General features: G+C 33.6%; 12 protein-coding genes across 12 annotated transcripts; 5 read left to right on the top strand and 7 right to left on the bottom strand.

The window, feature by feature from the left end:
- The first annotated feature begins 340 nt into the window (after window positions 1–340).
- ASCRUDRAFT_78292 (NADH dehydrogenase [ubiquinone] 1 alpha subcomplex subunit 1) lies at window positions 341–1,295 on the top strand. Its single transcript, XM_020194204.1, has 3 exons — window positions 341–484; window positions 584–680; window positions 775–1,295. Exons 1-3 carry the CDS (start codon window positions 440–442, stop codon window positions 897–899), a joined length of 267 nt encoding a protein of 88 aa, XP_020044231.1. The 5' UTR covers window positions 341–439; the 3' UTR covers window positions 900–1,295.
- A 2,802-nt stretch (window positions 1,296–4,097) lies between these two features.
- ASCRUDRAFT_40174 (kinase-like protein) lies at window positions 4,098–5,009 on the bottom strand (the record flags this gene model as incomplete). Its single annotated transcript, XM_020191001.1, has 1 exon — window positions 4,098–5,009. A coding segment is annotated over one exon (912 nt), but the record flags the coding sequence as incomplete, so codon positions are not given.
- A 1,063-nt stretch (window positions 5,010–6,072) lies between these two features.
- Window positions 6,073–12,184, bottom strand: VPS8 (CORVET complex membrane-binding subunit VPS8). Its single transcript, XM_020194203.1, is given in 2 exon segments — window positions 6,073–7,141; window positions 7,160–12,184. 2 exon segments carry the CDS (start codon window positions 11,777–11,779, stop codon window positions 6,272–6,274), a joined length of 5,490 nt encoding a protein of 1,829 aa, XP_020044229.1. The 5' UTR covers window positions 11,780–12,184; the 3' UTR covers window positions 6,073–6,271.
- A 40-nt stretch (window positions 12,185–12,224) lies between these two features.
- On the top strand, window positions 12,225–13,769 carry SOF1 (rRNA-processing protein SOF1; the record flags this gene model as incomplete). Its single annotated transcript, XM_020191000.1, has 2 exons — window positions 12,225–12,705; window positions 12,865–13,769. 2 exons carry the CDS (start codon window positions 12,225–12,227, stop codon window positions 13,767–13,769), a joined length of 1,386 nt encoding a protein of 461 aa, XP_020044228.1.
- Window positions 13,770–14,363: 594 nt separating this feature from the next.
- HEM3 (hydroxymethylbilane synthase) lies at window positions 14,364–15,404 on the bottom strand (the record flags this gene model as incomplete). Its single annotated transcript, XM_020189755.1, has 1 exon — window positions 14,364–15,404. A coding segment is annotated over one exon (1,041 nt), but the record flags the coding sequence as incomplete, so codon positions are not given.
- Window positions 15,405–15,779: 375 nt separating this feature from the next.
- Window positions 15,780–16,393, bottom strand: ASCRUDRAFT_131133 (uncharacterized protein). Its single transcript, XM_020189031.1, has one exon. It carries the CDS (start codon window positions 16,266–16,268, stop codon window positions 15,933–15,935), a length of 336 nt encoding a protein of 111 aa, XP_020044226.1. The 5' UTR covers window positions 16,269–16,393; the 3' UTR covers window positions 15,780–15,932.
- Window positions 16,299–17,368, top strand: ASCRUDRAFT_78287 (NifU family protein). The gene has a single exon (XM_020194202.1). The coding sequence runs from the start codon at window positions 16,335–16,337 to the stop codon at window positions 17,085–17,087; it is 753 nt and encodes a 250-aa protein (XP_020044225.1). The 5' UTR covers window positions 16,299–16,334; the 3' UTR covers window positions 17,088–17,368.
- AOS1 (E1 ubiquitin-activating protein AOS1) lies at window positions 17,263–19,004 on the bottom strand. The gene is made up of 2 exons (XM_020189032.1): window positions 18,869–19,004; window positions 17,263–18,728 (listed from the first exon to the last, which is right to left on the bottom strand). The coding sequence occupies exon 2, from the start codon at window positions 18,615–18,617 to the stop codon at window positions 17,439–17,441; it is 1,179 nt and encodes a 392-aa protein (XP_020044224.1). The 5' UTR covers window positions 18,618–18,728; window positions 18,869–19,004; the 3' UTR covers window positions 17,263–17,438.
- A 248-nt stretch (window positions 19,005–19,252) lies between these two features.
- On the top strand, window positions 19,253–20,884 carry DLD2 (D-lactate dehydrogenase; the record flags this gene model as incomplete). The annotated part of the gene is made up of 1 exon (XM_020191002.1): window positions 19,253–20,884. One exon carries the CDS (start codon window positions 19,253–19,255, stop codon window positions 20,882–20,884), a length of 1,632 nt encoding a protein of 543 aa, XP_020044223.1.
- A 1,151-nt stretch (window positions 20,885–22,035) lies between these two features.
- ASCRUDRAFT_25278 (STE domain-containing protein) lies at window positions 22,036–22,527 on the top strand (the record flags this gene model as incomplete). The annotated part of the gene is made up of 1 exon (XM_020189887.1): window positions 22,036–22,527. A coding segment is annotated over one exon (492 nt), but the record flags the coding sequence as incomplete, so codon positions are not given.
- A 1,854-nt stretch (window positions 22,528–24,381) lies between these two features.
- Window positions 24,382–26,044, bottom strand: ASCRUDRAFT_131089 (uncharacterized protein). Its single transcript, XM_020189030.1, has one exon. The coding sequence runs from the start codon at window positions 25,741–25,743 to the stop codon at window positions 24,667–24,669; it is 1,077 nt and encodes a 358-aa protein (XP_020044221.1). The 5' UTR covers window positions 25,744–26,044; the 3' UTR covers window positions 24,382–24,666.
- Window positions 26,045–26,345: 301 nt separating this feature from the next.
- On the bottom strand, window positions 26,346–26,612 carry ASCRUDRAFT_40198 (uncharacterized protein; the record flags this gene model as incomplete). The annotated part of the gene is made up of 1 exon (XM_020191005.1): window positions 26,346–26,612. One exon carries the CDS (start codon window positions 26,610–26,612, stop codon window positions 26,346–26,348), a length of 267 nt encoding a protein of 88 aa, XP_020044220.1.
- Between the last annotated feature and the right edge of the window lie 800 nt (window positions 26,613–27,412).

Raw genomic sequence — 27,412 nt, 5'->3', positions numbered from 1 at the left:
ACTCTTCTTTCTTTTTTTAATTATGTTTAATCATTTCATTCCACTTCACTTTTTGTCTCCTGTCTTGAATATATTTCCATATAAACATTGCGCTTCTGTGCCCCAGCTGCCTCAGTTGCCTGTGCTGCTTCTGTTTACCCTAAACAAAATCAAAACAAACACGTAAACGGCGTAAACAACACCAAATTAAAAGTCACCCCAAAAGTAAACAAAAACATTAAAAAGTAAACAAAAGAAATTCTGCAAAACCAAACGCGTGCTCTAAGTCACGTGAAATACTTTGACCAATCAAATGCAGCTGAAAATAATCACCAATATAATCAAATCTTTGGGCTGTTTCGAGTTGTTCAAGCTGTGGTTGAAAATTGTCCTGAAGCGTTGTTTGTAACTTCCAGAGTTTCAGATATCACTATAATTACACCAGCTTAACTGTACTACAATGATTCCATTTGAGGCTCTTTTGCCATATGCCATCATGGGCACTGTATGTCTATCATCGATTGGTTGTTGACTGTTTTGAACAATTTGCAAGATGGTTTTAAAGGACTAATGAAACTAATTAATTTTTTTTTTCTTAATATAGTTGCTCACCTTAGGCGGTGGTGGTTTAGCTGTTGTAAAAGCTTACGAAAACGATTATAAAAGAGTTAGATTTGGTCTTGATAGATGGGATCGTCAAAGTATGTTTTATCTTTCACCATTAATTTTTATTTTATTGTTTTATTTGAACTTAATACTAATCTAATTTTATTACTTTTATTTTTATTTTTAAAGTGATGGAAAGAGATTTTAGATTAACAGGAAAGGTTCGTGGGCAAGTTGATAATGCTATTGCTCCAGAATTTTTTGAGACTAATCATGTCAGAAAATTACAACCAATTAGTAAATATTTATTTTAATCAATTTTTTTGGAATATTTACCAATAATGACACATCTATTAAAATTTGTGATTCTATCCAATTAAATTATTCAATATTCTTATTCTTAATCTATCAATTCATTTCAATTCATTTCCGCTTTTAATATACCAATTAAAAATAGAACCAACCAACACATGTTTTATTTCGTAGAACAATAATAAAGATTAAATTGGAACTGTCAAAATATTTAATATAGAAAATTTAATTTTTAATTGCTTTAAACTACAAATGGTAGAAATTGAACAGTCAATCTCAATTTAATAAATTCTCGGTTCAATATTATTATGAAATTACTATAAGACTATTATATAAAAGATGGAAGAAAATTGATTGACTGATATATTAATATTAAGCGAATGTGTGTTATAATTCTGTAGAGTTTGTTGAATATAAAGAATCAAAATTAAATAAATTTTATCAAAATTATTAAATGTAATTAAAATTATAATTACTAAACTAAAAACAAAATCAAAAAAAGATGACATCAAAATACAATTTATAAAAAATGAGAAGTGAACTTATAATTTATTAAAAATTTAAACAGAAGAAAACTAAAATCTGTTATTCAAAACAAACAAAAACAAAAACAGGAACAGAAACAAAACAAAACATTAAAAAAATACTCATAACATTTATAATTAATTTCACTTTTGTATACATTTTTTTTCCGTTTTTTGTAATTCAATTTAATGTATTTGACTTGATGGAAAAGCAAAATGTGGAAAAAAAAAAATTAGATTAAATTAATAAAGTAAGACATTATTTAATGAAAGTAAAATGGATAAATAAACTATGAAAATAATCCCTTTTATCTACTTGAATTAAAAAATGAAAAGTAATAAAGGAAAGTAATTAAATAAAAAAACAAAAACAAAAACAAAAACAATATTTTTTTTTGATTAAGGACAATCAAAATATAAAAGACAGGATAAGAAAAATAAAAAGATTAAGTTTTGACAAAGATTTGAAATTTTGATATTTCTGTTAAATTGATTGTTTTTATATGAAATTAAGTGGTAATAATTTCAATTGTGTCCACCAACACGAACACTTCTTCTTCTAAAGAAATCAATCACTCTTTTAGCAGCTGACCCTTCTTTAGAGCTGGTTTTGGAAGTCATCGTTGAGGCTCTTGAGGAGACTCTTTGTTTTCGAGCACTATTGTGATCTGTCGATTCGCTTCCATTAATTTTTATTTCATGATTTTGCAGTTGCAGTGGTCTTTTTGAATGATTAATGTAACTGCTATTACGACGGTTTTGAATACTATTGTTATTGGCTATCGTCTTTTCCACTTCATGGTGGCCTGAACTTCCATAGAATGATCCAAATAAACTGAATCTTCTTCTATCTTGCTTAACAGGGGTGATATTATCAGTTCCATTGTTGTTTGAATTTATTGAGGGTTTGACTTTATAAGATTGAGATTTTTTCATTCCACCATTTGTGCGAACAGCTTTGGGCAAAAAACTACTTTCCACAATTATTGAATGACGTTTTTCGGAAATTGGACTGGTGTCTGTAGTGTTATTATTATGATTACCACTACTGTTATTGCTTTTATTAGATTTTGGAGATCTATTATTATTATTATTATTGCTATTGTTATTCAGATAAACAGAGTCTCTTTTACCTAAACTATCCTTGTGCAAATGAATTGACTTTCTACTTTCTGGGGTTGCAACGATATCTTTACTATAATCATCATTAGCAGCACCGGCAATCAATTTTTCATACGTGTCACCAATTATTATAGTACTTAATCTATTTTGGTTTTGTTTTACTGGAGTGATTGGAGTATGGACTTCAGGAGTTTTAGGATCATTGCTGCTGCGAGCATTGCTGTTATTGCTTTCAGTTGGCTTAATTGAGAGTTTTAAATTTGTACTTGGGCCCAGTGCAATTGATTTGAGATCGATTGGATTATTAGAATCAGTGTTGTTGGGAGAGATCTTTAAGTTATCCAATTTTTCTTCTAAAGAAGTAATGACGGTTGGATTAGTGTGAGTTGATTCTGATCTTTTGATTTCAGGTTTCTCGATAAGACCTGTTATATTACTAAACTCCACTTCGGGTTCGCTACCATTTCTGATATGATTTGGACGCACTTTAATTTCATTAGTGGGAGCAGTTTTCGTTGAAGAAATTTCTTCATTTATGGGATCCACTTGTTTCGTTTTTTTTGAAGAAGACGAAGATTTGCCGTATTGGAGTTGTTTTGAGTTAAGGTAGCCGAAATCCAAGTTTGAAAAGCCAGTGCTGAAGCCTGGGTGATATGAGGAAGGTCTTGGTTTTTTATTGGTGTGGCCAGGTAGTTTTTGAGTATTTAAAGACATGGAGTTGTTGCGTTGTTTTTTGTTTGGATTTGTGTCTATGTTTTCTTTATTGATGGGGTTGTTCTTTTTAGAGGGGCTTTGTTCGATGATTGGAGGAATATTATTATTTGGGTTAGCTCTTGCAGTTGAACGACGGTAGCTTGTGTCACGAACAATTGGGCGAATATAGCTAGAGACGTTTGGAACCGAGACAGACGAAGGAATTTCGGATGAGGAGGGAGGATTGTTGTCGTGGATAATTGATGAGTAAGTTGGATGAGGTTTTTGAAAGATTAGTTTTGGTTGTTGTTTATCAAAAGTGGGAGATAGTGGAGAGGTTGGAGAAGTTGGAGAAGTTGGAGTTTTAGGGATATTGTTATTGCTGTTGTTGTCGTTATTGACTGATTGAGTTGAGAAGTCGATTGATTGGTATTTTGATCTTGAGACTTCGTTTGTGCTGGCAGAAGTTGGCATGCCATTTGAGGTGAAGATTTTGTTGGCATTGACGAATCTGTTGTTGTTGATGGCAAAGGAGTTTGTTGAAGGCTCGATATAGGACATTCTTCTGTTGTCTTCGGGTCGTGAGAAGAGCAAGTTGTGGGCTTGGATATTTGAGGGTAGTAGTTGGGTTTTGATGTTTGCAGAGGTGAGGTTGTTGGAGGTGGAGGTGGAGGAGGCTGTGGAGTTGATTGAGTTGTGTTGTCTGGAGTTGTTTTTTTTGTTTTGGTTGATTTTATCCCATTCGTCAGGAGTGACAGAGAGGAATTCGACACGATTTCTTAGCCAGGCATGAGATCTGATTTGCTTTAGGTTGTAACGTTTTGTGGGATCGATGACGAGGATGTTCATGAGCAAGTTTCTTGGGGAAGGATTGACGTAGTCTGGGAAGATTAGTTTTGTTGTTGAAATGTACCAGTAGAGTCTTTTGATGTTTTCGCTGTTGACGTTTTCCTCGTCGTCGTCAAAGGGAAGGTAGCCACAGAGCATGGCAAAGAGGATGACACCACAGGACCATATATCAGCCTTTCTAGCGTTGTAGGCAGTATTGTTGAGGACAAGTTCTGGAGCAGCGTAGCAGGGGGAGCCACAAGATGTTTTCATGAGTTCGGATTCAGTATCTGGGGTGAAGCTGTTGACGAAGCCGAAATCAGTTATTATGATGTTTTTTTTGTTGTCGAGAAGGATGTTTTCTAGTTTGAGATCTCTGTGGACGATGCCCTTTGAGTGCATGTAGTCGACGCCGGAGATGAGTTGGGAGAAGAGGATGCAGGCTTCGTTGTCCTTGAGGTATCTTTTGTTGAGGATGTATTCGAAGAGCTCGCCATTGGGGGCATACTCGAGGACGATGCCTATGTATTTGTCGTTTTGGAGGACTTCAACAAGATTGACAATGTTGGGGTGGTTTAGTTTGGAGAGGGCGTTAATTTCTCTGTGGACTTTTGATTCTCTTTCAGAGCCGGTGGGAATTGAATCCTTTTTTATGAGTTTGATGGCGACTTGAGGGCAGTTTGTGCTGTTTCTTTTCCAGCCTAGTTTGACTTTGCCAAACTCGCCAGAGCCTATGGTTTGACCTAGGGTGTAGTCACCGAATCTTACTTCTCTTCTTACTCTTTTTGAGGGAGAGTTTGAGTGATGGGAGTGGGAGTGGTTGTTATAATTATTATTATTATTATTGTTGTTGTTGTTGTTGTTGTTACTGTAAACATTATAGTTGGTGTAGTTGTTGTAATTTTGTATGTTTTGAAGGGACAGATCTTGCTGATAGTAGGACATTTTGAGAAACAGGTAGAATAGTATAGGCGAATTAATTCATTAAATTTGCAGAGACGAGTAGAGAAGGAAAGAAAAAGAAAGTGGAGTGAGGGACAAAAAAAGAAAGAGGGAGAAAAAGAAAAGGATTATGAGAGTTTGAGAGCTTGAGAGCTTGAGAGTGTGAGGTTAAGATGGAAGAGTATAGGATAGAGAGACAGTGTGAGAATGAAATAAGGAAGTTATTAGACAGATAGAGAGATGGATAAGATATATGATTGAATAGAGATTGGATAGTGGGCGAGAAAAAAATTTTTATTGACGTTTTACTTTGAATTTTTTTTTGAATTTTTTTTCTAGTATTCTAGGTTTCTAGGTTTCTAGTTTTCAGATTTTTTAGATTTGGATTTCTAGATTTGTAACTCTTTTTTTGGAGGATTAGGGCAAAGTGAAAAAGTAGAATGGATATAATATAACAGAATGGAGTCGATTAGATGAGGTATGAGCTAGTGTGAAATAGTGTGAAATAGTGTGAACTAGTATGAGGAGTGAGATTCGATTAGGTAAGAAACGAGTAGATTAGATTAGATTAGGATGGACGAGAGAGGAACAGTGGAGGAGAGTGGGAGAGCAGTAGTAGTGGAATAGTAGACTAGAATAGAGTAGTGGAATAGAATAGAGCAGTGGAATAGAGCAGTGGAATAGAACAGCTGCAACAGGAGCTCTGAAGCTGGAGAAAGTGCGATCCCAAATCTGTCAGAATCTGAATTTGCCCAGTCGTGGCGACGGACGAAAAGACCTTCGAGACGAATCCTACACGAACCACCAATCCCTCGTCCACGCGCCACGGGTCCAGAGTCACTCCTTTCCAGGCGGCACCACGCACACGTGCTCCCACTGCTGCCGCTGCTTCCTGCCTTTCTCCTGTCGTTGCTTCCTCTCTCGTTGCTTTCTCTTGCTCTCCCTCCCCTTGCTCTCCCTTGTTCCTCTTCCTCCTCTCCTTCTGCTTCTTCCACGCCCACGTTCTTCAAATTCTTCCGCCAACCTCGCGCCCGCCGCGTCTGCCTCACAGAAATAAGGCTTCATCCGCTGCGCTGGTCGGGTGCTATGCATGTGAAGGCGTGCACTGCGGGAGATGCATCATGCGCTCCCAGCGTGTGTTTCTGCACTTCCTCCTTTTGTACCGCTGCCCTGGGCCGGCTTCCACTCTACGCTTTGAATTGCAACATTACTTTTATTATGCTTCTTGTTCTTGTTCTTGTTCTTGTTCTTGCTCATCGTTATCTCTACGACTCGCACACAATGCACTTCATTTCGTCGTCTTTTTTGATTCCCAAGTTCTTGAGACACCGTTTGTGATACCCATGGTTGCATTTGAACACAACCAATCTTCCACCCTTCTCCATTTCTTTGCCATTTTCGTCACCACCATCCCTCTCGTTTTCTTTCTTGATCCCAATCTCTTGTCTTTTTTCGTACTCCCACACACTGAACCCTTCATTCACAATGTCCTTTCCCCACATCTTCTTGAAGCACACCTTGCAATTGATGTTTTTGACCATCCACCCTTTACACTTTTCTTTATTCAACTTTTCAATCTTCTTCAATATTTCTCCATCAATTAACTTGATCGAATACTTCAAAAACTTAATCTCGTACTCAAACGACAAATAAATCTCCTTGATGATCTTCTTCACTTCTCCCAACTTGGTCTCCTCTTCATTATCGCAGTTGATGTTCTCCAAGAACTTGTTGAAAATTCGTAGAAATAAATTATTGCTCTCTCGTTTTTTCATCATCTCCTCAATTCGTTCTTCCTCTCTTTCCTCACTCAACTTTCCTTCTTTCTCACTGATATAATCAATGGCCAATGATTTCCCTAATGAAGTGTTTATCAAATTCCTAAACAACTCTTGAATCAATCGATTCATTAACTCCTTCATTTCATTCATTTTCTTATCGTCCCCATCATACTTCTTTTTTTCAATCTCAACCTTCTTACTCATCCTAATAACACTTTCGATCAACTTTAACCACATTCTCTCATTTATCTTCAATTCTCCCTTTCTATCTTCCTCTCCAATATCAATCTGACAGATCTCAATCGCTTTCGATACATACTTCCACAATTCCTTTTCAATCTCTCTATTCTTATCCTCATTCTTCTCATTCTTCTCATTCTTCTCATTCTTCTCATTCTTCTCATTCTTCTCATTCTTCTCATTCTTCTCATTCTTCTCATTCTTCTCACTCTCAACTACTTTATCAACTCGCTCGTTCAAATACTCAATTATCTTCGTCAAACATCGCTCGTTCTCTTCATTCTCCATCAAATAATATATCAAAACATCAATCATCTCATTCCTCTCAATTATCTCAATAACCTGTTCTTTCTTCCTACCATAACTCTCTTCATTCTTCCTCTTATCCATCTTCCATAAATATTTCATCAACCGACTCGAATCCTTAAATTCACTCAATAGTTTAATATAAAATATCACATTATCTTCACTATCTTCACTATCTTCGCTATCTCCACTATCTTCACTCTCAACATCATGAATCGTATTCAAATATACATATTGAGCCTCTCGTATTTTACCATCTTCATATTCATCACCTCCTTCCATTCCATATATCTCTTCATTCATCTCCTTACAATGTTCATTAAATATCCTCGCTATTTCCTCAGTATCCTCAACAACTATTTGCAAAAAATGCTGCTTCAACACTTGCTCAATCCTAATTCTTTCCCGAGTATCTTCTTTACTAATTCTCAAACTATTCAATATCATTTCATCCAATTTAATATTCTCAATTTGATATTCATATTCATTTTCATATCTATCTTCATACTGATCCTGATCCTGATCCTGATACTGATACTGATACTGATACTGAAAATTTCCTTTTTTTTTACCATCATTACCACCACCAACCTTACCATTCTTACTCTTATTCTTGCTTTTATTCTTACTTTTATTCTTGAGATTTCGAATCTTTAATAACAACTCCAACATTTTCCCATAATTATTCTCGTTTCGGTATATATTAAATAACACATCGTAAAATTTCGCCTTTTCTAATATCGGTATCAAATTTAAAAAATTAGATGGCTGATAAATCGACAATAAACTTTGCAAACTCAATTCACAATCTTCTTTCAAAAACTCAATTTCACCCTTACCATATCTATTGCCCCCATCTTCTTCTTGTTCTTCGAAACCAAAACTGCAATATGAACACAATTTCTCAATCAATTTTGAACAGGTCGAATCGTTCAATTTGATAAACTGAAAAAACTTAGGATAATTTCTTGAAATGAAAATTGATAAATAAACCTGATCTATTTCACTAAACTCATCCAAATTACTTTTAAATATACTTAACAAAACCTCAATAATATACTGCCGATTGACTTTTAAACTATATTTATTAAGATTATTGTTAAACTCTTTATAACTGTTAATATTCTCTTTACTATTCTCTTCCTCCCTTCCTTCTTCATCGTTACCGTTTTCATTACCATACCTATTATCAATTATTCCAGAATCATCCATTATTTCATCCTCATTTAACAATTCATCCTCAAATGCCTCGTTAAATGCTGATAATAACTCAATACAATTAAACTTCAACAACAAGTATAAATATGGGAAATCAATATTTAATCCTCCGCCTTTCAACTCTTCTTCATTACCTACTTTGACAATATTCTCAGATCCTATTGGCCATTCAATATAATCTCCATTAAACAATACATAATATATTAAAAGTTTTGCTTTTTTACATTTATCACTATCTTCGATTAACTTATTTGCAGGATATTGTCGTCCAGTCAAAATAAATGATAAATATGCGTAAACTTTCAAACAATTGTCTATCTTTTCTTGTTTTTCATTTAAATTTAGATCACAATCCAATAAATCAAATGTTGTATTATCATTGTTTTTATCATAATCATCATAATCATCATAATCATCATTATCATCATTATCATCATTATTATCATTATTATCATTATTATCATTATTATCATTATTATCATTATTATCATTATTGTCATCATTGTCAGGGTAATCAGAAGATTCATCTATATTTTTATAGCTCATATGATTATAATTAGTGCTATTTTTGTTATTTTTATCCATATTACTAGGTTCTTTGCCCTTTAATTCAATTTCCTTTTGTTTGCTAAAATTTGATTTATCATCATCATCACCATCAAAAATATTACCATTGCCATTAATTGAATCTTCAAAAAAGACTATTTGATTGATATCCTCAATAAATTTCATCAATGGATTGATATAATCATTTAGTAATTTATTCCAAATAAAAATAGACGTATCCGTCAATTTATATCGTTCACATAATGATAGTGTCAAATCTATGTTTAAAGTTTCAATATCTAACAAACAAATCATTTCTTCTAATATTTCACCTTTATTTTTAAAAACATAATATTTTACCATCTCACTGAAAATCATCGGAGGAACTTTTGTAAATTTTTCTTTTAAAATAAATGGTTCTAAAACATCAAAAAAAATATCCAAATAATTTGTTTGGCTAAACTTCTCAAATAATTTCTCATAAATAAACAGATCTGCATCAATTGTGATGCAAGTATTTAAACAAATAAATAAAAAATCAGATAATTGATTATAAAAAATATTGTGTTGATCTGTATCTAAATTAATTTGATTGACTTTATTCAAATTTTGAAACTTTTTTAAATTTTTGAAAAAAAACTTAATTGATGCAAACATTATGTCTAATAAATGTTGATAAACTAATTTTTTCCTTTGCAAATCATCTTCAGGCAAACCAATTAATACTAAATCACATTCAATTCCAAGATAAAATTTTCTTGCTAGTTCAAGACACTGAATAAAGCTACCTTTTTGAATTAATTCTAATAATTTATCTGCCCAATTAGATAAAGTCCCAACCATTATTTCATTTTCCCCTAATAAAAATATTCTACTTTTATATGATTTGAAAGAATTAAAATAAAAATCATGAATTCTAAAGGAATTATTATTAGATATTCGTCTTTCAACTGATTGATACATTCTTTGATGAAATAAATGACAAGTAGTTAAAATATCAATCTTAAAATTACTAATACCCTTCTTATAATAGTAGCCATTACTATGTATGCTACATGGTTCCATTGTTAAAGAATTGAGTAAAATTATTTGCTGCGTTACAGTTAGTAAAACTAAAACTTTAGAATTTAACCATTGAATTGATACTATTGATTCGTCGCCCACCCATCTTTTTTTATTGACAATTTTAATAGACTTTAAGTCAGAATTGAATTCATTGTTATAATCATCATCAAATGGTGTTTCTAAAATAGTTAAAACATTACTCCAAGAGTATGCCAATCTTGGAGGTATAGTCACTAATGATTTATTATTACCTTCTACAGTTGTTATAGGAAACCAAGCTAAACAACCAGATAAACCATTATTCTTTAAATTTAAGATTTTTGGCTTTCCAGTTGTAAATTGAGTTATTAAATCAGGAGAAGTTGATATTATAGCCAATGTATTAGTAGTTAATAAAGCTACAAGGCCCATCGAGTCTGTTTTATCCACTATTGAGCCCAAAGGTAAAGTACTTGCAGAAAAAATTGTTGTGCCTTCGTTAATAATATAATTATCAACAGTAACAATACTATTGCTATTGTTATTATTGTCAATGAAAGAATTACGGTCAGAGCCATTTTGAGAGGAAGAAAGAATAGGAGATGATAGTGAATTTCCGTATAACTTGATGTTTCTTGAAACTAGGTTACCAAGATAATTTCTGTGACCATTGTGCAAGATCAAATAACCATCAATGTCTGCAGAAATAAATGCAGTATGTCTATTGGGTAAAAAGCTCAATTGGTGGATTTTCTTATAAACTAAATGACCGATTTTTTTTTTGTAATTTCTTTCATCAATAGTAATTGCATTTATTTGTAATATTGGGTTTTTAATCTTTTTTAAATTCCACAAGTAGATATCAGCAGATTCATGGCCAGATAGAACATGAGTAGAGTCTGAAGATACCGCCAATGATGTTATAGTTCCAGATTTGATTGAATTTGAATTAATGCTTCCCAAGATATATCTTAAAGTTTGATGGTAATCAAATACTATTATAAATCCCTTGGTTGTCCCAACAAAAATTAAATCAGCAGGAATTATTACTGATGGTAACCCATAGTTTATAATTGAATTATCGGAATATAAAAAATCAGTCGTGGCTCTTAAAGGCATCCATCTTATTATTTCAAAATTGTTGTCAGAGTTTTCATTATCGATTTGCTCGCTGTCGTTATTGTAACTATTATTATTTAAATGATAATCATTCAATTGATTATTAAAATTTTGAAATGTTTTTAAATCATTATTGATCTGACCGTTGTTGTTGTTTTTGAAGTTGAATAAAACACTAATTCTGGTTTGAAATCTGTCATCGAATTTTTTCTTAATAGAAAAACTATCTAATGAAGAGACTGACCCAAGTGCTAAGTGCGTGAAAAAAGATGGTTTTCTTGAATTTGAATTGCTATTAACTACCAAACTGCTGTTATTGGCACTATTTGATATGCTTATATTATCAGTTTCACCATTATTTTGCGTGTTAGTGTTCCTTTTGATGCCACTTTCACTGTTCTTGACATTGTTCTTGGGTAATGTTAGCGTGGCATTGTGGCTATTGATTTCGCTGGGAGATGTGGTAGAAGTAGAAGTTTGAGGAAAATCAACAGTAGAAGAATCAATTGAAGATGCCATTTATAAAAATGCATTTATTCCAGTAGCTGTCTTTTGCAATAGAATTATGCAATTGACCACAATAAATATAACTACCCCAAGCACTGCGAAGGGTGTTTTATCGGTGATTTGGAGATTAGATTATATCCTAAGAATTAAACAAGTAATTAGAGGCTGGTGAGTGGATGAGCACTTGTAAAGATAGAACAATCACAACTATTTTATTCAGCACAATATTAAATACCTACAAAACCGGCATATATTAGTAAATGACAGGTTTCTTTGTGGCACAGAAAAGAAGCAAACAACACATGTGAAAAATTGAATTCCGGTCCGTTCTGAAATTTATAATTATTTTTTTTCTGATCTGAATTTTTTTTTGATAGAAAACAAAAGTCATTCATCCAAAAGAATAAATCAATTTACTGCTGAAAAATTATATAATTACTTTGGTATTACATTCACAATGAAGATAAAAACTATTAGCCGTTCATCTGACAATTATGTACCAGTGAGAAACACCCAAAAATCAATTTTACCAAAGAATAATTCTTCCACATTACATCCATTTGAAAAACAGAGAGAATATGCAAAGGCTTTGCAAGCAACAAAATTGGAAAGATTATTTGCAAAACCATTTTTATATCAGCTTGGACGTGGTCATGCTGATGGTGTATATTCTATCTGTAAAAACGACAACGATTTAAGTAAACTATGCACCGGTAGTGGTGATGGTTTTATTAAGTACTGGAATTTGAACGATCCAAAAGATGAAAAATTAAGTTTTAAAGCCCATAATGGTATAATAAAATCTTTAACAATCTTAAGGAATAATGGTAATAATTTACTAAGTTGTGGTGGTGAAGACAACACAGTAAAATTATGGTCCCTTAATGATCATGATTTTAGACATAAAAGTAATTTTAATAATTTTCACTCAATTAATAGTGATAGTGATATTGATGATGATTTTGTGGACGACGGCAATGATGATGAAGTGAACGTTCAAAAAATGAATAAAATAATTGATAATTTGAATTCTGATGATGAAGATGGAGATGAATTCACTGAAAATAGTAATAGAAATAACTTTGACGATTCAAAAGAACCTGGTCTAATTAAGAGTTGGACAGGCGAATACTCTTTTCAAGCAATGGATAGCCATAAGGCAGAGCCTAAATTTGTCACTGGAGGATATAAAGTTGAATTATGGGATATAAATCGATCAAATCCAATATCTGATTTAACATGGGGGTCTGATTCAATCATTTCATTGAAATTCAATCCGTTGCAAACATCGATATTTGCGACCTCAGGGTCTGACAATAATTTAAATTTATATGATTTAAGAACCAATTCATCAATACAAAAATTAATAACAAGTTTCAAGGTCAATTCAATATCATGGAATCCAATCAAGCCTCATAATTTCATGGCAGCTTCAGAAGATGAGAATGCGTATTATTATGATATGAGATTTTTGAAAAAATCATTATTGATATTTAAAGATCATGTTGCACCGATATTAGATATTGATTTTAGTTCAAACGGAAGGGAATTTGTAACTGGATCGTATGATAAGACCATTAGAATATTTAATATTAATGAACCAAGATCGAGAGATATTTATCATACCAAGAGAATGCAGCATGTCTTCAAAGTTATATACTCCAGTGATAACAAGTATATTATAAGTGGATCTGATGATTGTAATGTGAGAGTTTGGAGATCCAAAGCAAGTGAACGATCAAATATTAAGTCATCAAGAGAGTTGACACATTTGATTAAAGTTGAAAGATTGAAAGAAAAGTATAAGAATATGCCTGAGATTAAAAGGATCAGCAGACATAGACATTTGCCTAAAGGTATTAAAAAGGCTAAAGATCATAAGATTGTTCAAATGGAGAGTATTAAAAGAAAGGAGTTTAATGAAAAAAGACATAGAAAACCGGAATATAATAAAGTACAAGATGAGAAGGAAAAGCATATTGTTAATTTGGCATTTAAATAATAAGTAATTGTTATTATATGTATATTTATTTATTTTTTTATAAATGGAAAGAGAGAGAGAGAGAAAGAAAGGGAAAGACAAAAAACGAGAATATTATCAGTCAGTTTTTTAGTATTTTTTTAATGGATTTTCAAATATAGTTTATATTTACATGAAAAAGTTATTTTGACAAGTTTCGCCAGTTAAAATCTAAGATCACCTTTAAATATCATGATAAGAAAGTAAATAAGTAAATAAGTAAATAAGTAAATAAGTAAATAATTAAAGTAACAAAAGACCCAATGTTTAAGGAAAAAAATAGTAAGAAAAAAACATAAAAGAAAGACAAGGAAAAATAATGAGAAAAGAAAAAAAATAAATATGAAGGAAGATGAACTAAAAAAATGGTCATAAAAAGAAAGAAATTATCAAAAGATGTATTGAAAAGAACAGAAGTAAAAAAATAGAAAAAACAAATTTAATAGTTTAATAAGATTGAAAAAAACAAAACAAGCAGTAGAATAAAAATATAAAATGAGATATAATATATAAAACGTGGATAAATTCCATTAATTTATATATAAACAATTGAATGAATTAATGCACAATGTTATTTAAATTAATTTCATTAAGGATTTCTTTTGCACCTTTATCTATCAAATTATTGGCTAAAATTCTTCCGACAGATTCAGCATATTGGACAAATTGGTCATTATATGATATTTTTTGTATATTATCTTTGTTGTTGTTGGTATTGGATATTAGAGGAGAAAAATCTAAAGAATATTGATCTTCAACGAATTTTTTACCATCGACACTTATTACAATGGCTTTTAGGAGGAGGATGTTATTGTTGAATTCTGATTCCACGCCGATTGGGACCGAGCAACCACCTTCTAAGGTTCTCATTAAGGATCTTTCAGCCAAACAACAAGCAGTTGCGTCTAAATTTAGAATTTTGTTTAATATTTTTTTGATATAAAAGTTATTTTTTTTAATTTCTATACCTAAAGCACCTTGGCCAACGGCATGATACATGCCATTTTTTGAGTTAAGGGTATAGGTTATTCTATGGGATAAGTCTAGTCTTTTCAAGCCAGCAGTGGCTAGAATTAGACAATCGAATTCTGATGATGGGTCATCTAGTTTGTTCAATCTTGTAAGAACGTTTCCTCTGCAGGACTGGAATTTCAAGTAAGGGAAATTTTTCAACAATTGAGCTGATCTTCTGATGGAGGAAGTACCAACAATGGAATTTGAGGGCAAATCGGATAGGGACTTATAGGGAGAATAGGAAGGCATGACAACAGCATCGGAGGGATCTTCTCTTTCAGATATACAAGCTAGTTCAAAATGAGGAGGCAAGAAAGTTGGCATATCCTTTAGGGAGTGGACTATGAGGTCGATTCTAGGGAGATCGAGGTTAATCGAATTGTCGACTAAATTAGTTAGCAAAAGGATTTCCAATTCTTTTGTCCATAGGGATTTCCCACCAAAAGAGTATAAAGGCTTGTTTTGAATTTTGTCGCCGAGAGTGGATAGGGCGATGATTTGAATATCCAAGTTGGGAAAGTGATGGAGGATTGAGCCTTTAATTAGTTCAGACTGTATAACAGCTAATTTTGATTTTCTGCCGCCAATAATAACTTTATTTGAGATTAAAGGATTGTTGTCAAGTGGATCGCTTTGGTTGTGGTTGTTTTCTCTTTGAATTTGAATGAAGTCGTCAAAGGAGTTTGTGTTGAAATCGCTTTCAGATATTTGGGTGGAGGAAGCGGTGGTCATGACAGAGTTGGAGAGCAAGGAAGCAGAGGAATGAAGGGAGGACAGAGAGGAGTTCAGGGAGGAAGAAGAAGACGAGGAGGCAAAAGTAGACATTATTTAAGAGAGAAGAGAGAATATGGTGGGCAGATAACTGATAAGCAAAGAAATTGAGCGATATCAAGAGGTATCAAAAAGGCAAGAGCGAAGAGCGATGAGGTACGTATCAAAGAGGAACTCGACAAAATTACATCAAGAGACTAGAGGAGGCAGAACAATGGGAACCAGAAGGACGAGAAACAGGGAAGAGGAAGCAGAGGACGCAGGGGATCAATGAACAGAGGAAACAAAAAGATAAAGCAGAAAGGAAAGAGTGGGATGAGAGACAATATATAGCTCAGGCCAGTAATCGTATCCACTTTATCACCCACCGAGCTGATCCGGCGCCATATCTATACAAAAGCATATAAAATTTTTCACTGCGTCCACTTTGGCTCCCCGACGCGACCAATCACAGCCCGCCCGATTTTCCTCTTCGAGGCAAAACTTGCACAGACGTGCCTGGCACGTGATACAAGCGCTTTTAGTGCAGTACCGGCACCGCAGCGTCCGGCCAATGGGTGCGCGGTGGAAGGTCAGCATCGGCGGGCTCCGTGCGGCCGAGAGCATACCGAGGATGTTTGTCGAGGAGAGGTGGTGATCTAGCGGCACATCCGAGCATTTCGAGGGCGCTCGGGACGTAAAGAATATCAAGAGCATAAGAGTATAAAGAGCAGCGAGGACTCGAAGAGCAAATACATTCTCACAACCAGATATCCACCCACAATGCTCTCTCTCAACTTTGTCAAACGACCCTTTTTCCTCACCAACTCTAGACTCTCTGCCACTCTCACCAGGTCGCTCTTTATCCAAACTGCCACCACGCCCAACGAGCAGGCCTTGAAGTTTCTTCCCTCTACCAGAATTCTTCCTGACGAGCAGACAAAAGAGTATCTCAGTGGCAGAGATGCCTACTCTTCTCCCCTAGCTAAAAAGCTATTCTCCATCGACGACATATCTTCTGTTATGTTTGGCTCCAACTTCATAACCATCGCCAAGAAGACTTCCACAGACTGGTCCATTTTGAAACCAGAAATTTTTTCTATCCTTACTGAGTATCTTACTAATGGAAAACCCATCATAGACAAAAACGCTCTCGAGGACCCAGATACTATCATAAACGAAAATGACGACGAAATCACCTCTATCATAAAAGAACTTATTTTCACAAGAATCAGACCAGCCATTCAGGATGATGGTGGCGACATTGAATTCATCTCCTTTGATTCTGATATTGGCAAAGTCAGATTAAAACTAAAAGGTGCCTGCAGAACTTGTGATTCCTCTTCTGTCACTTTAAAAAATGGTGTTGAGTCAATGTTAAAATATTATATTGAAGAAGTCAAAATAGTTGAACAAATCAATGAAGATGATGATTTAATCGATCCTTTGCCTGATTCCAAAAAGTCTTCAACCATAATCAAATCGAAAGAAGTTAAGTCAAAAGAATTGGATGATGACATTCCACCCTCCCTATAGGTTTTCCATAATCTATCATACAGCACTCACCATTCACCATTCACCACTCACCACTTACTATTATCTTTATTTATTTATTAATTAATTAATTAATCCTACTCACATCTATCCTATATTTTACAATTTTACAATTTGCAGTCTACATTATACATTATACTTCTTTCATGAATCTTAGGATATCTTTACTATTTTTTATCATTTTAATTTCAATTTTAATTTCAATTTCAATTTCAATTTCCCTTTTTACTTTAACTAAAACTTTAACTTTTCTCATCATTATTCCTGTATATATATATCTAAATACTTAATTAAATGTTCAATTAATTAATTAAATAAATAAATAAATATTATTTATTTTTTTTTGATAATTTGGTAAATTGGCATTTCACTCGATAATCCATCCAATACTAAAAAATTATTCACCGGCGAGTTTTTAAAACTTAGCATATTAATAATATCCTGCGCTAACGATCCACCCAAAATCGCACAAATTGGTGAAAATTCACAATTGATATTATTTAAAAAAACTTTCAATAACTCCCTAGTTTCTTCTTGAATTTGCCCGGGATTTTCATCTTCAAAGAACAACTCAAGTTTCCCAAACATTTTACCCAACTCTTCATCAAATAGCTCCTCATTTATCTTTATCTCATTTTTATTTATTGATGGGTACTTGAAATCATAATTAATCAATGTCAATATAAATACCGATATCAAAATCCTTTTTTTTTTAGTAATCAATTGTCTTTTTCTTAAATTTTTAAACGGTGAATTATTACAATTCATTGACAATAACGAATGAAATGGATAATAAATCAACTTGTTACTATTATTACTATTATGAGTATTATCACTTTTATTACTTTTATTACTTTTATTACTTTTATTACTTTTATTACTCTTATGATTATTATGACTATTATCAGCGTTACTCAAATCGTCATACATGATTAAATCTGAAAAGAAATATCCAAACAACCCATGACAACTAGTAGCGTAAAATGGTAAGTTCAATGATCTGGTAATTTTATTCAATTTCAAATTCGAAATCGAATCCAATTGAGTTGAAATCACTAAATTGAATTGCCTGAAAAAATCTTTATTATCTAGATTTCTCACTCCATCATCTAAAAAATCATAAATTGATTTTCTAGTATTAATCTTGATTTTAACTCTGGGATTTAGTTCTTGGATTTGTGGTAGTGCTACATCCAATTTTTTCCTGCCAATTATATCCAAACGAAACAAATCATCTTCACCTTCAGTGAGGAAAAATTGCGTAGCTAAATCTTCTTCTTTTACATCATTATTGTCCAACAAATACAACTCGTTTATCCCAGATAACACTAGATTCTTGACAATCTCAGTCCCAATACCAGACAAATTAATCAACAAAATCTTTGTGCAACGAATTCTCTGCTGAGCTTCCATGCCCCATAATCGAATTTGTCTGTCATACAACTCAATTTCGTCATTGGACAACTTTTCATTGGAGCTCGACTGTGGATTCAATAACTGGTCTAGCGACATTTTGTAAAACGCCCAACAGATAAACAGATTCAAAAGAATCAAAAAAACACAGAAAACAAGAAAAAATTACAAAATGATTCCAATCCTCATTTTCTCATTTGACCCACGCCGCTGGTTCCGTTATAATGCTTCTTCTTCTGCTGTTGTTGTTCTTACAAACAATTAGTCATTAAATACAATGACAAAGAGAAAGCTTCTGCTGGATAGGATAAGCATTTAGCTGCTTCTCCAGCTGGGTTTCGCAACACAGCAGCACTGAAGCTTGTGATCCCATCTCATCTCGTGTGATCTCGGCTACAACTAACTGTCATCCTCAATGGTTCTTTAACTGCCCCAGGTTCTGGTTGATTGTAAACGATGGTAGCACAGCAGGAACCTTGTCTAAATAGCATGTTTCAGTTTCATTCAAGAGATGAGCACTACTGCCAACATCTCTCAATTTTTCTGCGTATTATCTTCATTTATCCATGGATCACGATAAACCCGGCTCCGATTGGATAAGAATTTTTTTTTTGTTATTACTCATAAATAAGATTCGATGTCCACGATATATATGACTTTGTTATGCAAACTCACTATTCTTCTTTTTCTCTCCATCACCTATCTCTAGGGATTTTGAGTGCACTGGGTTGAAAATGTTTTCAAGAGCTTGCCAGAGACTGTTGCTTCCAAGATACTTGGTACAAAACTCTTCCAAGGTATTACTAAGCTCGAAAAAGGCCCTTCCTGTTTATACTAAAAATTTCACCAAATTTTCAAACTATCGATTTTATAGTAGCAAAGGGGATGTCAAACTAACTTCAGAAGTTTATCCAAGCTTAAAAAGATTCGAGCACTTTAAAAGACTTACAAGTGATGATATTGTTCATTTTAAACAAGTTCTTGATAATGACGACAATTTGGTTCTAACGGCTGATTTGGATTTCTTTAATGAGGACCATTTACGAAAATATAAAGGTCAGTCTTCTTTAGTTTTAAAGCCAAAGACCACTGAGCAGGTGTCGAAGATATTGAAGTATTGCAATGAAAACAGTCTACCAGTTGTTCCTCAGTCGGGAAACACTGGTTTGGTTGGTGGTTCTAACCCAGTGTTTGATGAAATTGTTTTATCGTTGGCGAATTTGAATAAGATTAGATCGTTTGATAATGTCTCTGGTATTTTAAAAGCTGATGCTGGTGTTATCCTAGAGAACGCTGACGCCTTTTTAGCTGAAAATGGGTTTATTTTCCCGTTGGATTTAGGTGCAAAAGGTTCTTGTTTTATTGGTGGTAATGTTGCTACAAATGCTGGTGGTCTAAGACTATTAAGATATGGATCATTACATGGGTCGGTATTGGGATTAGAAGTGGTTTTGCCTGATGGAACAGTGTTGAACTCATTGAACTCGTTAAGAAAAGATAACACTGGTTTTGACTTGAAGCAATTGTTTATTGGCTCTGAAGGAACATTGGGCATTATAACTGGAGTGTCAGTTCTATGTCCAACCAGACCAAAGGCTGTCAACGTTGCATTTTTGGGTGTTGAATCTTATGAAGCTGTTCAAAAGGCATTTACCGAAAGTAAAAACTATCTTAGTGAAATCTTATCGGCTTTCGAATTTATGGATTTGAATTCTCAAAAACTATCAAAAGAATTTTTAAAACAAAAAAGCCATCCATTGGATGAAGAGCATCCCTTTTACATACTAATTGAGACTTCCGGGTCAAATAAAGACCACGACGATGTCAAATTGGAGTCGTTTTTGGAATATGCTATGGAAAATGAAATAGTCAGCGATGGTGTAGTAGCACAAGACGAAACGCAGTTGAAAACTCTCTGGAATTGGAGAGAATCTGTTTCTGAAGCAAGCACAATATACGGTGGTGTTTATAAATACGATGTCTCAATTCCCATCCAGGACTTGTACAGGCTAGTTGAAGACGTCAAAGTCAGATTGAGCGATTTCAACTTGATTGGAGAAACAGAGGAATTTCCTGTGAAGGATGCTATTGGATATGGCCATATTGGCGATGGAAATCTACACTTGAATGTGGCAGTTAGAAGATACTCCAAAGAAGTGGAAAGCTGCTTGGAGCCTTTTGTCTACGAGTGGATCAAAAAGCACAATGGGTCCATCTCTGCTGAACATGGGCTAGGGTTCCAGAAGAAAAACTACATTGGATATTCCAAGTCAGACATTGAAATCAACTTGATGAAGCAGTTGAAGAAGCTCTACGACCCCAAGTTGATCTTGAATCCTTACAAGTATATAAACTTCGATAAATAGAGCCTCGGTCTTTCTGTATTTATTATTCCCACCACTTTGATCTGGCCCTGAGCTGGATCACAAACCATAAAGCGTAAAGCGTAAGATGGCGATGGAGCAGAGAATCAGGCACCAAGAGTTATAAAGTGAACAGTGGCCAGCTGCTCCAGCTGCTCCAGCTGCTCCATCCTCCATGCTCTTCCCTCCCCTACAGCTCTCTGCCCTGGTCTGCCCTGGTGGAGCCTCCAAGGTTATAAATACTCGCTCCTGTAGAAGCCTATTGTTGACCAACAGCACCCAACACGACCAACGAGCTTGGGCTCTGTTTTAAACACCTCCAAATCCAGCAACAATTGCTCTTTAGTGCGAGCTTTCAGCAGGCACTAGAGTGTGTCTGGAGGTTGCTCACAGCTTGGATCAAAAGCACCAGATCTTTGTCAGAAAAAGGCACAACATGTTTCCTCTTACACCAGTTTATTTTTATCTTGCCCCAAAATGGCCCTTGGTGCTCTATGCTTCTCTCTAAAGCATCTATCGCTGGCCTTTGAAGGTGTGGACTGTTGTTTGAAGCAGTATTTCTAGCTCTTATTTCTCAGAGCTTAAGTTCACTTCTCTTAAGCTGCTCAACCTGCTCCTAGTATAGGCTTTTCGTCTCACCAGAGAAAGCAAGCAGAAACACAGAAATCAGCAAAATATAAGCAGCATAGAGGCTATTAGCTCCAGACAAAACAACTCACCAATAGTTATAAGCTCTCTAGATTCCATTCTGCTCACTTCAATTCATCCCAAGGTATCTGATCTACTTGTTGCTCCTATAGAAACTCAATTTTTACTTATCATCTCTACGAATTCGTCAAATCACACATTGCCTTCTATTTTTCCATCCTTTATCTTTTCTTATCACTTTTTTCTCCATCACCTACCAATCCCTCTAATCCTCTCTTCCCATCCTATCACCAGCATTATTCCTACCCATTCTTCTACTCCTCTAATCCCACACAATAATGGGCCCAATATCACTGAAAGAATCACAGGAAATTCTTCTAAAGCCATCAGCGACCACAGCCTCCACCTCCACCTCCACCTCCTCTGCTTCAGCTTCTAATTCAGCATCCACCACAGCCCAAAAGTCTCTGACCTCAGCTTCCTCTTCTTCTGCCTCTAAATCAAACGCCAGCTCAACAACAACAACTGCTACAACCACCTTGAAAAGTTCAATAAAGTCTGATCCACTTGAAAATAGAATCAGGTTGGCTGATGATCTAAAATTCTTTCTAATAACTGCCCCAGCAAACTGGCAAGAACACCAGATAATAAGAAGATACTATCTTAATCATGATGAAGGCTTTATTTCTTGTGTCTTTTGGAAAAACCTATACTTTATCACTGGGACTGATATTGTCAAATGCATCACCTACAGATTCAAACAATTTGGCAGAGATATAATCGACAGAAAAAAATTCGAAGAAGGTATCTTTTCTGATCTAAGAAATCTCAAATGTGGTAACGATGCTGTCCTAGAACCACCAAAGTCTGAATTCTTGCAGTTTCTACATAAGAATAATTGCCTCAGAACTCAAAAGAAACAAAAGGTATTTTTTTGGTTCAGTGTTCCTCACGATAAATTATTTTCTGATGCATTAGAAAGAGATTTAAAAAGGGAAAAAAAAGATGAAAAACTAATTTCTAAAGCAATTCTTGAGCCTGCAATAAGTTTCAAGTATGATGATTCAAAACCGTTGTTTGATCAATTCAATGCCTACATTGAACAACACAAGAGGTCTTTAAACTATTTTGCTAAAGAAAGAGAACAACTACAAAAGTTGAGTGTATTACAAGACGAGAAAGATCAAAACACTACAATTTCTAAATCAAAAGATCAAATTTTACCTAACAACAATATTCTCAACAACAATATCATCAACAATGATCAATCATTTAATACTCAAATGGACAATAGTGATGAATCATCTCAATTTCTTAACGATCCTAACTTTTTTGATCCTAACAATATTGAATTGAATAATGATTTCTTAGACCAAATTCAATTGCAAATTGACGAAGCTGCTCAAAACAACAACGATTTTGATTTCTCTCAGTTTTTAACAGAAACTCCTGATTTATCTCAACCACCAGCTGAAGATGCATTTCCATTGGACTATTTTCCTCCAACTATCTCTGATCCAAATAATTTCAATCCATTTCTCATCCCTGAAAATTTCCAGATAAATTCTCTTAATTCCGATCTATTGCTTCAACAGCAGCAACAAATCCAGCAACTACAAAATGTACAGCTTCTGTCTTTACAATCAAACACACCACAACCTCAACAAGAATATTTACTTGATGAATATTTAAATACCTGCTTTCCTCCATTTAGTCAGCTAACGCAACAACCACTGCATCAACCCAAAATTCTCAATTCCTTCTCAGAGGATCTGTTCCAGTCAATTCAAACATCATCTCAATTAGCCCCTACTCTTCCTAGCTCAATACCTTCCAGTGATCCTTTTATTCCTACGTTACCTAATTATTTTCCTGGCTTTCCAATGCTTCCACAAGATCAATCAACAGGTTCAACAATTTTGCCACCAATGTTGAACAATCCCTTTTTATCTGGTGTCAACTGCATAAATCCTTATTTATTATCCAATCCCAATTTATTAGCAGTACATTTACAGATGCAACAGCAACAACAACAGCAGCAACAACAATCTCAAACACAAACTCAGCTTCAAACTCAGCTTCAGCCTCAACCATCTCAACTAATATACCCTTACTTATATCCATATGGGGTTAATCCTAGCATCGGTATGTTGCCTAATATTTCATCTGTTCCAACTCTTAAAAAACCTCCCAATAACTCCATCTCAATGGATGGAAGAATAAGAAAGCCTTCTACTATATTTAAAAAAAGGAAAATTTGTAACCAACCTATTTTGAATTCTGCTCATCCAAATGTAATTGCTGGGCAACATACAAACGTTATTAGAAGCAATTCAGTTTCACAGCTAACAGATGATAAAGAGAATGATATAAATTCCGGCGATACTCGAAATGGCAATGGAAATGGCAATAGAAATAACAATGGAAATGGCAGTGGAAATGGCAATGAAAACTTCAATATTGTTACTGTTTCGAATACCTCTGTTAATCATAATTTCAATTATGATACTACAGATAATAATTTACTGTTTTCAATTCCAACACCAGACTCTATTATTCCATTATAATCATTCTTATATTTTTGGTTTTTGTATTTCGCTTGTTAATTTTTCATTGTTTTTTTTTCCGTTTTTATGTAATTGTGTTATTATTTTATTTACCTGTGGTATTTGATCTATTTGATTTTTTTATTTATTTATTTAGTTAGTTAGTTAGTTTACTGTGATTTGATTTTCATTTTCATTTTTATTTTTATTTTTTATTTTCATTTTATTTTCATTTTTTTATTTGCTTAACATATTTAATAACCATAACTGACTTTGATTTTGGTTGTTTTGATAGATTGTTTCAGGTTTTTCATGATTACTTTCGCTTATTTCAGATATAGTTCTATTAGAATTTTTATTCTATAATGACAGAATGGGAAATATTCATAGTTTTTAGTTGTTTTCTTCATGGTTTGAATCTCATGTTTTATATTTGATGCTTAATATTGAATACTAAAATTCCAAAGAAGTTGTGTTTTACGGTTAACACATCTTCTTTTTTTTTGATTTTTTTAGTGAAAAGGATATATACATATATTATAAGTATTTACAAAACAAGAATGAAATAATTCACAATTTTGATAAAACAGCTTAACTTTGCAAAAAGCTACTCAATCTATATAGATTTGTTAAAAAAGTGGGCAAATTGGATTTAGTTTTACTATTTTGATGAATGATTATGCATGTTGACTTCAGATTAGAAATGTCTTCGTCTTTTTTGTTGGAAGTTACTAGAGTGGCTAGTTCCTTTTTTATTTGAGAGAGTGTTTCGTAGTTATGAGTTTTTAATTTGGAAAATCCTTGTGAGGAGTTTGTGGAATATAGTTGAGAAACCCCATTTAGAATCTCAACCATATCGACGACCAAAGGCTTTGATGGCCCAGTAGATTGAAATGATGGTGCGAGATTTTTCGAGGGAGACAGAGTAATTCCAACATGTGTATTATTATCCAAGAGTTGATTTATATCTTGCTCAAAACCAGTTGGAATCTTTAAAATTATATGATTTTCTGAAAGCTGAGTAAGATTAATTTCATCAAAACTTTTGAAATTTACGAATAAAAAAGATAGCTGCTTTAAGCAAATTAGGATTTGATCCAAGTGATATCTTACAATAATACTAGTATTAAAAGTTTTCATTTCAAAATTGTTTTTTTTGTTAAGGACATTACGATTTCTTAAAATATCACCACTTTTATTATTTTTGTATATTGAGACCATCGGATAAACATGTTTTATCTTCTTTTGAGTTTTTTCAGCATCGATCAACGAAGATGCTAGGGAAAGATAAAAACCATTACCGAGATTATTCTTTTGATCAGATTGTTGTACATTATGGTTAGTAGGAAGAATCCAGTAGGTATTTTCCATCTCAGACTCAGACTCAGACTCTGGCTGTTGTTTCTGGTAGAAGTTGAGCTTCAACAACAACTCCTTTGGTATGACTGCTGAAGACATTTTATCAAGTCGTGGAGGACTGACTAACATTTTGAGCAAAAAGTTGTGTTTGAGATGACTGTTGTAATTGACGTCTTGATCACTATTTTCCATATAGTGTTGGACAACAGCACCACGACTGACCCTTTGAGGAAGACCAGACCATCTGTGGAGAGAGTCTATCACTGGGGAGAGTGTCGCCTGAGGCGCCTTGGGAACATAAACCTTCATTAAAAAAAGAAGAAGAACAAGAAGCAGAAGAAGCACCACCACTGAACAAAAATTCTCCAAGATTCACGACTGCTTTTGCAGCTCCGGTTCGCTCGACAAAATACCTCTAGAAATAAGCCCGTGTGAGCACAAAACGCGATTACACGCGTGGCAGCACTGAAACCCCCTACAGAAACGGAACAGACCTGAAGTAAACAGCGTCGCCCTAATTTAATAACCATTAACAATATATTCCTTTTCCTGAGACTCCAAAACCGTAAAAATCATCAAAACGAAAAAAAATACAAAAATTGTCAAGAAATGTCGCAAAAATATCAGAGATAATAATATAATAAATAACAAACTGATGAAGAAAACAAAAACAATAACGAAAAACGAAAAACGAAACAAATAGAGTAAAATAGATTCCCAAAAAGAAAACAGCTGCAGAGAAAAACACCAATGAGCGAGAAAATATAAAATGAATAAATTGAAAGAAAACAAACAGAAAAAAACTAAATATAAGAAATAATAATGAAAAAATAAACTCATCAAAACAATCAATAAATAAAATGATAAAAAAAAAACAACAAAAAGATGCCTGGTTTAAATAAAATTTTTGATTATCCATGCGTTTTAATATGCTGACCAAGGTTATCAGATCTTGAAAACTTTTTACCACATTTATGACAAGTGAATGGTTTTTCTCCAGTGTGTAATGATCTGAAATGTCTTTTTAAATGCTCTTGTCTTTTGAATTTTCTGGAGCATAAGGTACAAGAAAAAATTTTAGTAGGATCGAATTGCAAACTAGGTTTCCTTCCTCTTCTTGAGGCTGGGTTAATTATCAAGTGTTGTTGCTCAATTTGCTCCTGAGTTAACGGTGTCATTAAATTAATCGATGTTACTTCATTTGAATCTTTATTGTGAATATTAATGGATAATGTCTTGGGCAATTTAGGTATAGGAGTGCTGTAATAATTAGGAATAATGTTTTTGTTTGAATGAACACCGGTCTTGTTTAAATTTGAATGCATGCCAAAATTAATATTTAAGTTGTTATTTGTATTTCTTATTGTGCTAGTATCGGAATCAGTAGTAGTGCTATAAGTAGCTTCAGAGATATTGTTATTATTATCAGTCATATTTATATTGTTACTGTTACTGTTATTGTTATTGTTATTGTTATTGTTATTATTTGTAGAAGTAGTAATAACACCAATAATAGCATTAATATTAGTACCAGCTATAATATTTTCAGACTCCTTCTTTATGTTGGACGAGGTCATTGACGAATTTATCAAGTCAATATTCATTTTGTTGATGTTGATGTTCATGTCCGTTTCTAAGTTTGATTCGGATGAGATACTACTATTGTCATTATTGGAAGCTGAAGTACTATGAGAAAATATTGAGGAGGTATTAAATGAGTTACCTGAAGATATCGAACCTGTTCTTGATTTAGTGATGGACTTGAGTGATCTCTTTGTTGGAGACTTCATTAATTTTTCTTTTAAATTTGCATTGGATATTTTATGTTTAATAGCACCTGAAACCGAAAGTGATGGTGTATCTGAATCATGAATAGAAATTGACGATATGAAGTTATTATCTTTTTTACTCTTTCTTATTAATTTTTCCTTTATTGAGATTTTTCTCTTTGAATTATTACCATTATAATATTTGTCGA

Source organism: Ascoidea rubescens (assembly GCF_001661345.1).
Source record: "Ascoidea rubescens DSM 1968 unplaced genomic scaffold ASCRUscaffold_24, whole genome shotgun sequence".
Taxonomy (NCBI): Eukaryota; Fungi; Ascomycota; class Saccharomycetes; order Ascoideales; family Ascoideaceae; genus Ascoidea; species Ascoidea rubescens.
Note: the sequence above shows the minus strand (reverse complement) of the source record. Positions and strands in the feature narration are given on the sequence as shown.